Here is a 13,320-nt window from a genome sequence, read left to right on the forward strand (position 1 = left end):
TCTTGAATAAAACGTAAATTTGTCGGTCCTTCTAAAGGTTTAATAAAATAAACAGGCGAATTGTAACAACGTTTCATTATTTTACAAGAACCATTTTCAATACACTTGCAACACAAAGTAACAATATTATAACCCAATAAGAATTTTTGAAACAAGTCACCATAAAGAATACTGTTTTTCATTTGTGTTTCAAATCCTTCCATTGTTTTTTGTTCAACATGATAAACAATTTCATCAGGACTTTAAGTTTCAGAATAAAGTTGTGATTCTTCTACAATATCTTTATCTTTATAACGATCTTTAATGTAAAAAAAATGTTCCGTGTATTTACTGTTATTACTAAAACGAGTTTCCTCAGTTTGATATTCAAATTTCATTTTTTTTTAATCTAAAAAAAAAATTTACATGTATTTTTTATAAAATTCCAAAACATCAGAATCAACAGTAATACTTTTAAATAGTGTTCGTAAATCAAATTGATTATTAACAATTATAAATATATCGTTAATATTACAAACTCGTGATAAAGAAACATAATAAAGACTATTAATAAAAGCCTTTGAATTAAATTGAACAACAGCTTTATTCATGGTACTTCCTTGTGCTTTATGAACCGTAAAAGAAAATGCTAATTTTAAAGGCAAACCAAATCTTGAGCCTACGACAGCATGAGAGCAATCTAAAATTTCTTCTTTGACACATTCAATTTTGACTTCTTTTTTATTCATCATCACCCAAACTGCATTACTTTCTATTAAAATAACGGTACCAATAGTGCCATTGCACAAACCTTCTTCCACATTAATATTTCTTACAAGCATCACAATAGCACCTATTTTAAGATAAACAGCTGCTGGAATTTGAAAGGAGCATGGAATATTTTGATTTCTAATAACGTCTTTAGCATAAAACCAATACCCTTCTTGTTTGATAGTTTCTATTTTTTGATTGTTATAAACATCCACTTTGATGTTTCTAAAAAACAATCTTGCATATTTAGAGTTTAAATTTTCTTCTTTTTCAAAACAACGCGTCATAAAATAATCAATAGTTTTGTCTGAAACTTGACCAAAGCGTATTTCATTTAAAGCTCCAAAAAATTGTTCGTCGTCTTTTTGTCTAAAGCAATAGAGTTAAAACCAACACTTCTGTCATGTAGTGTTGCCATATTTGTGATTTAAAAACAAATTGACCTGAAACCGGTGGCAACTGAAAAAAATCACCACAAGCAATCACTTATACACCACCAAATAATTCATCGTAACATTGTCTAATTTCACAAGCTATTAAATGTAATAAATCAAATGTTGAAGCGTTAATCATTGAAATTTCATCAATAATTAAAACATCAGTTTCCAAACACGTTTTTTTAATGTCTGGATGCATATGACGTTTATAATAATCAACACTTTTAACATCAGTTTCTATACCAGCAAAAGCATGTATTGTGACACCATTGATTAAATAAGCTGCTTTTCCTGTACTCGCAGTAATATGTATTGTTTTATAAATTTGTTCACTTTGAGCAATTTGGTTGACAATATAATTTTTGCCACATCCAGCGCCACCAGTAATAAAAAAATTCTTTCCTTCATCAAGCCATTGAAGTGCTTTTTGTTGTTGCAAAGAAAACATTTTTTTTATTATTTGCTGAAAAAAAATATTTTTTTTATTTACTGAAAAAATACATATATATACATAATATACACATAAATACATAAGTATATTTGATAAAAAAGATTAACAAAATCAGTTTAACATTTAAATTTGTTCGTATTTTAAATAAAAAGTCACTATCGTTTTCATCTAACAAAAATTTCAAAGATGCCATTTCCTCGTCAGTTAAAGTTTTGCAATTTTCTTTCTCCTCGTCAGTTAAAGTTTCGCGATTTTCTTTCAACAAAGAATTCATATTTATAATCTTCTCCAACATTTTTTTATTTTCATTTATATTATTTATCTAAAAAAAATCTTTTTTATTTTTATTTTGAATATAAATATATTACAGCATATTTTATAAAAAACATCATATATATAATGTTCTGTTCAACAACTTGCTCCACTTTATAAAATAAATCAACTTGTTCATTAACCAAAAACTTTGCAACCATCATTTCGTCTTTAGGCAATAGGTTTTGTTTGATCATCATCTTGAACATTTTTTTATTATGGTTTTCTCTTATTTCATTCATCTAAAGAAATTAATATTGAGAACTAAAACATTTTTCACAATATATAAATGAACAACTCTCTCCATCAGATACTCTATACTCATCACACTCTTCACATTCGTTTAAATAATGTTTACAATTTTCAATTTCTTCACATTTTTCTTTTACATGATTTAAAACATCTTCTTTACATTTTAATTTTAAAAAATCATAAAAAGATTCAAAATTTAAATTCAAATAAACATGATAATGTATTTTAATATATTGAAAAACCATCAAAATCAATATATGAGATACTCGTTTAATTTCTTGATTGAAAAATTCATCCTACTTTTATTCGAAACCATACCATTTACAACGACGACATAAAATTTTTCTTGAACTAATCGCATGCATTCGAATTTCTTTTAAAGTAGCTGGGTGAGCTTGATTAAATTGGTATATTTTTTCCATCAAAAAATCCAAATCATTTTCTGTTAGTCATTTTTATTATGCAATCTGAAAAAAATAAAAAAATAAAGAAATTTATAAAAATAGTTACATTAACGAAAGCATCGATAAAGCAAAAATTTTTTAAAATCACAATCATGACACAATTGTTCAAAATCACAATTACATTTAGCTAAATCACGTATTTCGTATTTATGAAAATTAAAAGTTTTGTTTAATAAATCCGTCGATAAACCAAGTTTGTTAGAAGCTTTTATTATTGAAATGTAAAATTCTTTTACTGCATCCACACAATAACTACAACACAAACAAAGAAAATGATACTCGTCGTATTCCTGACATTGACATTCGGCCAAAAATTTAATCTTGTTCTTTTGATTTCTAAAAATTTCCAAAAGTTGTTCTTTAGTTAAATCCATTTTTTTTGAAGCTGTATCCACACAAGAACGACAATACATACAAAGAAATGATAGGTTGTATTCATCACATTGACATTCGGTCAAAAATTTTTTTTGTTTTCTATAATCTTTCAAGAGTTGTTTTTTAGATAAATCCATTTTTTTTGAAGCTTTTAATATAATAGAATAGTTACACCACGATATCTCATCTTGTTCCATTTTTTTTATTATGTAATCTAAGAAAAATACAAAAAATGTATACAAAATTCGATATAAAAAATATAAAAAATATAAAAAATAATATATACAAAATTTAAACAAAATATAAATATAACATGAGCGTGTTTAAATATTCGTATCTAAAAAATGTTTATATATTGTTTTATAGTCTATTTTTTCTGTACTCATTTCCAAATTAATTTTTTTACAATCTTCACACATATTGATCATATCGCAAGGGCAAAAAGCTAAATAATTCAGTCTTTTCTTTATTTTTTCTGTTAATTCCAACATTGTATTATTTTCCATTTTTATTATGAAATCTAAAAAAAAACAAAAAATATATACAAAGTTTAAACAAAATTCAATGTAAAAAATACAAAAAAAATATGTATACAAAAATTCAATATAAAAATATAATTATTTATCCATATATAAAGGTTGTTCATATTTTAACACATAATCTTTATTTTCTGAAAACATTATTTCCAACGCAATCTTTTTACATTTTTGACACATATCATCCGATTCACAAGCACACGAAGCTAAACTATTAATCTTTATGATAACAAAAACATCTTTATGATAACGAAAAGTCTTTTTTATCAACACTTCAGACAATCCCAATTTTTTGCAAGCTAATATTATATTTTTTTCCATTTTTTTATTATGTAATCTAAAAAAATACATAAAATGTATAGAAAGTTTAAACAAAATTCAATATAAACAATGTTTATGTTTTCTTTCATAGTCAATATTTTCCCAAATTAAAATTTCCGATCTGATCTCTTGGCATTTTGTACACATATCATTCGGTTCGCAAGGACACGAAGACAAATAGTTAATTCCATCTTCGTAATATAAAAATTTCTTTTTCAATTCTTCATAATATGAAAATTTCTTTTTCAAGAATACTTCACCAATCCTAACTTTTTCGAAGCCAACTTTATATTGTTTTCCATTTTTTATTATGTAATCTAAAAAAATACATTTTTTAAAAAAATTTAAAAAATTCTTCTTATTTCAGCATAAATGTAACAAGCATTTAAAATACAAAATACACAATTCGATATACATTCACATTGAGCTATTTTACATAGAGCTTCATAAACAAAATCAGGTTTTTTACAAACAAATAAGAGTATTGTTTTGCTAAGCCCTATTTTTTTAGCTACTTTTTCAAACATTTCAGAAGCTTGTTCACTCATACGCCAATCTAAAAATAAAAATGCTTTAAAAACTTCTTTTTCTCTTTTAAAAGTTTTTTCTTCTGAATATTTATCAACTCGTAGTTTTTTAGGTTTAATTTGTTGCACTTGTTTTACAAATTCATCAAATTCATCTTGAGTCATTTCTTCTTAAAACAATTCTTTAAGATGATAATCTTCCAAACAATCTTCTAAACAACCACTTTCATTCTTAAAAAAATCTTTAGCGTTGTTTTCAAATACATAAACCACAACCATTTTTTTATTATGTAACCTAGAAATTACAAAAAAAATTATAAAAAATAATTACAAAAGTTTTATAATATAGTATAATTTTCAAACACTTCAAGCACAGTTTTTTTAATATTTTCTTCACGAATATAATGTTTCACAAAATCATATATTGTTTCGCAAGAATCACAAGGACTCAAACCAGTACAAGTTTCTTTTGAACAAGATTCTGTTTGATCCAATAACCTCCCAATCGTTTGAGTTTGATCGTGAATAACAGCTGTTGATAATAAAAGTTGAGTGATGTGATGTTCAACATGTAATTTAAAGTTTGACATTTTTTATTATGTAATCTAAAAAATACAATAAAAATTATAAAAAAATTACAATAAAAATTATCTAAAAATGATATTATTGATGTAAAATTTTTTTTCGACATTCATCGCATAAACAAGTTTAGTCTTTTGACATTCTTTTTGATGACACAATTCTATGTATTGACAAATTGTTGGTGTTGTTGTCATAATGCTGTTTGTTGGACGAACTATTAATTTTACCATTTTTTTATTATGTAATCTAAAGAGAAAAAAAAATTTAATCAAAAAAGGTACTCAAATATTCCATTGTTTTTAAAAAAGAAAGTTGTAATTCTTCGCGAATACGTATTGTTTTTTCAGTCTTGTTGACAAAAGAAAAATAATTCATTATGTCTTTGCGAAATTTAGGGACATTTTTTTCAATATACTCAAACATAGCCACATCTCTTTCTTTTTGTTTTTCTTTATCTTCTTCTACATCTGTTTTAAGCCATTCAATATTTTTTTGATTTGTCGTAAATAATTTGTACAGGCTTGATAATATAGTTGCAAAGTTCTTAATCTGTTTATAAAACCATTTTTTTCAGCATCTTTTCGTATTAATCGGTTCAATTCATCTACTGCTTCATTTAACATGTTGTCGTGAAAATTTTTAAAAAAATCTTTAAAATTATCACCATATTTAACAAAACATTTTACTATTTTATATTCAGCAGCAACATCTGCATTAAGTTTATCCAACTTTCTATATTTACGAGAGATGTATTTTCCACATTTATAATCTCGAAAGAATTCCATTTTTTTTATTAGTTTACCTAAAAAAATACAAAAGTTATTAAAAGTATAAAAAAATTTTAAAGAAAATAAGTTACTCGATAAAAATATTTATAAGAATAAGCGTAAAACAATTTTTAATTGTTTTTTTTAACATTAATCTTTCTTCGTGCTTTGAAATGTAATGAAAGTTTTTCATGTCCACGTTTACTTTCATATAAGAGAACAAGGCTTCATCTCTTCTTGCAAATTCTTCCTTTTCTTTTTTTACAATAAATTCGTCTTCTTCAATTGCAGCATTGCAAGTGACAATCATGAAATTGACCATCTCTATTAAAAATTGACGTATATTGAGATATTTTTTGATTTGCTCGTTATTTTTATCTATAATTTCTGTTATTTTGTCAAGTTGCCCCACTATGCCTTCTTGATGATCATCATTGGTTAAAAATTCTTTAACAATAACAAAATGAAAATAAAAAACAGGTGATAATTGTTCCAAAAACTTCCACAATTTCCGTTCAGAATGATGAAGTGTGTAATATTTGGTAATCCATTCGACGCGTTCATCAGACCATTTTTCATTATCCATTTTTTAATTAGTTAATCTAAAAAAAATTATACAGTGAAATGATTAAATTGATATACTAAATTTTGATTACATTTAATATGTTTATTAATAAATGTTATTAATTCTAAAAAAGTGTTTTCGATAAATTGCACATCTATTAAATATTTTTTTACACTATGATCAACATAATCCTCATAATCCTCATATTCATCATAAACCTCATAATCCAATGATGATATCATATTTTTTACAAATTGACATTGTTGATAGATTCTTTCAAAAATAATCAAATATAAATTTAATGAAAAAGTTCTAAATGTTCGATAAAAGTTCATCTTCATTCCAATGATATTATCAACTACTTAACTTAATAAAATAGCTTGACTGTCTTTTAGAAACAATGATTAATTTCTAATCGGATATGTTGATCCGATTCTAATTTTTTAATGTCGTCCCAAGCGTTCCAAAGAAGGTATTCTTTATCTTCTCTCATTTTTTTAATTAGTTAATCTAAAAAAAATAAAAAAAGTATACAGATAAATGTTTAAATTCATAATTTAAATCGTGATTACATTCAATATATTTATAACTAAAAGTTAACAATTCTGAAAAGTTTTTTGCAATGCTTTGTATATCATTCATCACAATAAAATCTGTAGAATTCGACAATAGTATTTCTCTACTAGCACTATCTAACTGAATTTTAGAAAAAATATCCAAATAACATTCTAGTTTATTTATACTCATAACTTGAATTGCTTGCATAAAAGAATTCTTCATATCATTAACATCTTTAACCACATCACTGATTGAGCTTGTTTGACCACAGAACACAACATAATCTACTATTTTTCTTAAACGAGCATATTGTTCTTCATCATGTTGTAAAATAGTATACCAAGCAAAGCGTGTAGGCCAATTCATTTTTTTATTAGTTTTTCTAAAAAATAAATAAATTATACAGATAAATATTTATACAGTTAAATGATTAAATTGATATACTAAATTTTGATTACATTCAATATGATTATTAATAAAAGTTATTAATTCTAAAAAAATGTTTTCGATAAATTGTACATCTATTAAATAATTTTCTACACTTTGATCCTCATCTCTTATATTCATTGATGATATCATGTGTTTTACACTTCAACATCTTTCATAAATACTTTCAAAAACAATCAAATATAAATTTGATGAATTAATTTGACGAATAGTTTCAATTGTTCGATAAAAGTTCATCTTTATTCCAATCATATTATCGACTACTTCACTAAATAAAATAGCTTGACAGTTTCTTACAAACAATAATATGATTTCTAATCGACTATATTGTTCAGCATCTAATTGTCTAATGTCGTCCCAAGCGCTCCAAAGAAGGTATTCTTTATCTTCTCTCATTTTTTTAATTAGTTATCTAAAAAAAAAAAATTATACAAATAAATGTTTAAAAAGATGTTGTAAATCGTGATTACATTTAAAAAAATTACTTAATTTGACATTTGATATACAAATTATTTTCAATTAAATAATCGTTGATGTCTGCTGTTTTTATAAAATTACAATATCCGTATGCAACATTTTCTTGATCTTTGACTGGACGTTGAAAAGACACATTATTTTCACTCGAAAAACTTTTTTTTATTTGTTTACCGTTAGGACCACATATTTTAAAAGTAATAATATGATTGATAAAAGGCCATTTTAATATTGCATCATAAGGTGTAGATCGCATCATTATGTACAAACCAATTTCTTCTTCTTCGTGTTTATCGCATTTCGTATGGATAGTCAATTTCATTAAAAATTGATAATTTTTATAATAAAAAGGAACACTATAATAAGCCTTGCTTTCATCTTTTAACTGTTCTTTAAAATTTTCAAAAATCCATATTTTGGTGCCTTGAACATGATGATGCATTTCTTCCAACATGGATAGCCGAAAATCTAAATTTTTTATTTTGTCAACATATAATCCATTAGTGAAAAAATTCGGATTGTTGATCAGTGAAACTATATCATCGGTAAAAATAAATGATGCCATAACTTTTTACTAATCTAAAAAATAAAAAAAAATTTACAAAATATAACAAAAAAATATTTTACAAAAAAAATTATTTTCCAGTGGAACCAAAACCATCCTTACTTTCTACATCTTTAACCATTGACATTTTTACTTCAACACAACAACGCCCATTAAATTCTATTACATTTTTTACAGCTTTAAACATTTTTACAAATCCCATTTGAGCAATAGCATCTCCACGTTTAATCACAACACTTTCTTCAGAATGATTCATCAATAAGACTTTAATTTCCTCTTTAAAATCGGCCTCTATTATTCCTGGAGCATTCAACACTACCACACCATATTGGTAAGCTATACCTGATTTTGAATTTATCTGTCCTACTAAATTTAAATCCGTTTTATCTATATACACTCCAGTACTTACTAAAACACGTTGATGGGGTTGAAGTATAACATCCTTTGAGCTTCTCAAATCAAAACAAGCGCTCTCTTTTGTTTCATAAAAAGACCATTCATGAATATCTGTAATTTCGAGTGATTTAAACTCTTTATTTTCCATTTTATCTATCTCGCTGTCTTGTCCAAAAGATGATATACACAAGTTTTTTTCACTCTTTTTATATAAAATAGTAATCATAACAACATTATCTCTATCATTAAAACAGAATTAAAAGTATAAAGTACAAAGTTTAAAGTTCATCGTACCACATTGAACTTTAGACTCTTGATTAAGGGATTAACATTTTTATAAAAACTTGTTTAGTACTTGTTTTTTTTAATCTCTCTTGTCAACTGAAACAGTATAAAAAGAGTTCATTTCCATTTCAAAGTTCATTCACAACACAACGAACATCAAAAAATGGCAGAGTTTGAAACTGTTTACTGCAATGATAACACCTATGTTAAATTTGCAGATCTAGCAGCTGTTACTTTGTGGCTCATTGCATTTAAAGAAGAAAAAAATGTGAAAGAAAAACAATATAGTACTGTTCCTCTCAAACCATTGGCGCAATTCAACTTTAATAAAAAAGAATTGATTTACAAACAAAAAACTGAGGGCTGTGAAATCTTGTTACCATAGAGATATAGAGAAATGTGCGATCTCAACAAAACAAATTATTTGTTTAGAAGCGAATTGAAATTAACTAAAGACGACAACACATTTAAAATGAACAAAGGTGAACTCACTAATAATGTGGTGTTTAAATTTAATCATAACAAAATGACCAAAAATGTATTGGAAAGTTTGATGATGACTATGCAAGATGCTCAAAACAAAGCTTATATGCAAGTAGCTTACCCTAAAACTCCCATATTAAAAACGATCGATTTTAGCAATTTTAGTATACGATTAGCAAAAGAAGAAGACGAAATTCATGCTACAGAATATGCAAGACATATGGCTATAGAACCATCTTTTCATAATTCGTTAATTAAAAATGGTGTGTCACGAAATTTAAATCAAAATTTGAAAAGAATTTCGGTCGAGCTTGCTGAAATTGAAACAAAAAAAACTAAAGTCGAACCAGAAGTACCTGAAGTACCAGAAGACGAAGAATAATTTTGTTTTAAAGAAAATTTTTGTAATTTTTTTGAATTAAAAAACCTGTTTTAATATTAAAAAACTTGTTTTTTTTAATCTCTCTATTTTCCTATATAAAGGGTGAAAAAAAATAAACGCTAGTTCATTTGTGAAAGAGAAAATGACTAGCAAACAACTCGACGTAAGTTTCATCAAAGCTGTTCAACTTTTTTATCCAGATAATGAATTACATCCTATGTTGTTTGAATTTCACCATTTAAATAACACGTATGAAGAATGGCAAGACATTATCTTTACGTATTTAAAAAATTTTAACTTGGAATTAAACTTGGAAGAAGAAAAATACAAGGATTTATATTTTATTTTTATAGCTAAAGACTATGAAAATAGACTTGATTTGTTTAAAAAACCATCACGACGTTATATGAATTTTGTAGAACAAGAACCATCATGGAGAACGAGCATGCTAGAAGTATGTCACATGATAAACGATGATTTTTTAAATGTAACCAAAACAACTGTAGAAAAACAACACAAAGAATTAAAAAAACAACTAGAAGACTTTCTTAAAGTATATAAACTTTATTACAACTCAAAAAACATGGAAAAGCAAACTTCGTGGAAAAGCAAAATTAAAACCACTTTAAAGTATTATTTTTTGTTTCCTTATCTATCTAACAATTGGGAATATGATCAGTTGAAGAAAAATTGTAAACTATTAAATAACGTTGTTCCAGCTTGCATGGACCTACCGCCTTGTTTTTCGTTTGACGATAAAGTTTTTCATAATGGTTATTATACCCTATACACACCCGTTCCTATTTATGAATAATTTATACAAAAAAAAGTACATCAAGAAGGAGATAAAGCGTTCATTTACAAAGCCTTTGAACGTTGCAATTTTTACGAAAAAAGTTTAATAGAAATGTTTCCCACAGCTCAATGGTTTTTTTTCTTTAAAAGAAATTTTAACATGTCAAAGATTTTATACAGAAAAGAGGACGAAGTTTATAATTATGAAAACGACAAAATAGTATCGAAACAACCTATTCATACAAACATTCATTACACCAAATATTATGTGACTGCGGTAGAAGGATTATAAACAAGACAATATTTTTTTATTTTTTTTATTTTTTTTTTCATATCCAAAAGTTGATATACAAGATTATTTATTTTAAATATATTTTCAAAACAATCACAAGTGTCTTTTTTTAATATGTAAATATATTGAATGTTGTCTTTTATAAATTTAATAAAACTAAAGTATTCATGGTCATAAAACTCTGGGTATTGGTGAACGTCGCCATTTATTGTAAATCCGTTTACAAAATCTTCCAAATACAATGAAAACATCAATGTTTCATATCTAGGACAGTGATGACAACAATTTGTTTTATCTTTGACATTTGAAAAATGTTCCAAACATTTATCTTCGTTATTGACATAAAGAGGCAAGAGAGAGATTTTTGAAAAGAACCACTGATTTAAATCAAACGAGAGTATTTTAAGCTCCTTTATCGCATTTAACACATCTTTTTCCATACAACCGCCTTTATAAAATACAAAGTTTCGTTCATATTTTGAAAATTTTTCTTTTAAATAATCGATCACAGATGCACAAAATATGATTCCACTTGTGTATTTAAAACTAGGATAGTACTCTAACCCATGTATGTTGTATCGACAATAAAAAAAAAATTTTTCAAATTTTTCATTTAATTTGTGATAACTAATACACGGAATGACTTGCGAGTGAAAATATTTTTTATCACCGATGGATCGTAAACATAATTCTCTAATACAATTTTTTCCCCACTGATGTCGATCACAGTTGGGTATAAATTCCAAATCTAACAACCACAACTAGAAAAAAAAATGCTTTTTTTATTAAAAAAAGAAGCGTATTCTTTTAATAAAATGAATAAAAAATTATAAAAAATCAAATTTTTTGAAAATATTTATTTTTACATTTTTAATTAAAAAAATGAATCGCGTTGATAGCATCATAATAAAAATTCACAACAATTGCGCAGTGTGCGCGCTTGATGAAGTATCTAAAAGATATAAATATTACGAACACAAGTCTGGAAATTCTTCACCTTCATCTGATTACGTAGAAGAAGAACATTTTACAGATAAAAATTCATTTGAATTTTTACAAAATGTACTCAAATTTAAAAGGATAACATTAAATTCCTACAGTATTGAAAAATGTTTTAAAAACAGCGAATTTAATAATTTACTCGAAAATCCTCAACTTTGTTCTGTTCATCTCAACTACTTTGATGATTTGAAAGAAACATATGGTGAACATTATGTAATAGAACTCTATAAAACCAAGCTAACTCTATTGCTGCTAGAAAGAAAAATCAAACCACCTATGGTTCTAACAGAAGGTGATCAAACTGACGGTTTTGTGGATACGTTTACTTTAAAAGTAATACCTAGCGTTTCTTCTTTAATAGAAAAACTAGATGGTGCTTTAAAAAAGAAGTCTTTTAAAAGAAACATTAAAGGAATTATAAAGGAAAGTACCAGTGATAAAAAAACTTCTTTTGTTAATATATTACACGCTGTTGTAACACTATTTATTGCAAGTTTTTTTAATTTAGAAAAAGAAGAATAAAAAAATGGCTACTGACGATTCTTTGTCTCGTTTTTTTAAAAATTCTGAATTTAAAAATTATTTTATAGGAATATATTCTTTTGACGAACTTAGCCAAACAAAAACACATATTCATATTTTTCAACAAATGAATAAAAATGGCTTCTTTATCATTAACAACAATGAAACTACAAAAGACGCAGGTCAACATTGGAGAGTGTTGATGAAAATAGACAAGGGTCATTTTTTTTGTTTAGATAGTTTAGGTGAAGAAAGTGTATTGCAACAAATTCCAAAACATTTAAGATTTAATAAATATTTGTTTGAAGCAGTAGAAGAAGTCAATAGCAATATACAAATCAACACGATTAACATTACCTACAACGAAATTGAAATTAATTCTTATATACTACAATCCAATCATTTTCCTTCAGAATGGACAGCAGAAAATCGTGAATTTTATTGGTTTACCAAATTTATTTTAAAATATAGCGAAATCAGTGGCAATCAAAATGTATTTTTTTCATACAATAAATTTCCTTTTCAATGGAATGATAGTAGTTTATGTGGGGCATTTGCTGCCTATTTTGTAGCTCTAGTCTTTCGCAGCGAAAATGTATTATATACAGATCAAATATATTTACCTTCGTTGTGCAGACTGTTAAACCATTATTTTTATGAAGTAACAACGCTTCATGCCTCTTCACTAGTTCAGATAAATCTTTATTCATTTTTTCAGTTTATTAAACACGAACTCTTTCAATACCTTGATAACACTGCTAAACAACTGTTTGAAAAAAG

General features: G+C 25.8%; 3 protein-coding genes across 3 annotated transcripts; all 3 read right to left on the reverse strand.

Moving 5' to 3' along the window:
• Positions 1-401: 401 nt before the first annotated feature.
• LOC136083551 (ATP-dependent DNA helicase pif1-like) lies at positions 402-1,037 on the reverse strand. The gene has a single exon (XM_065802954.1). The coding sequence runs from the start codon at positions 1,035-1,037 to the stop codon at positions 402-404; it is 636 nt and encodes a 211-aa protein (XP_065659026.1).
• A 6,788-nt stretch (positions 1,038-7,825) lies between these two features.
• On the reverse strand, positions 7,826-8,383 carry LOC136083552 (TNF receptor-associated factor 2-like). Its single transcript, XM_065802955.1, has one exon. It carries the CDS (start codon positions 8,381-8,383, stop codon positions 7,826-7,828), a length of 558 nt encoding a protein of 185 aa, XP_065659027.1.
• A 70-nt stretch (positions 8,384-8,453) lies between these two features.
• On the reverse strand, positions 8,454-9,005 carry LOC136083553 (deoxyuridine 5'-triphosphate nucleotidohydrolase-like). Its single transcript, XM_065802956.1, has one exon. The coding sequence runs from the start codon at positions 9,003-9,005 to the stop codon at positions 8,454-8,456; it is 552 nt and encodes a 183-aa protein (XP_065659028.1).
• Positions 9,006-13,320: the final 4,315 nt, after the last annotated feature.

The sequence above is a fragment of the Hydra vulgaris genome, chromosome 08 (assembly GCF_038396675.1).
Source record: "Hydra vulgaris chromosome 08, alternate assembly HydraT2T_AEP".
Classification (NCBI taxonomy): domain Eukaryota; kingdom Metazoa; phylum Cnidaria; class Hydrozoa; order Anthoathecata; family Hydridae; genus Hydra; species Hydra vulgaris.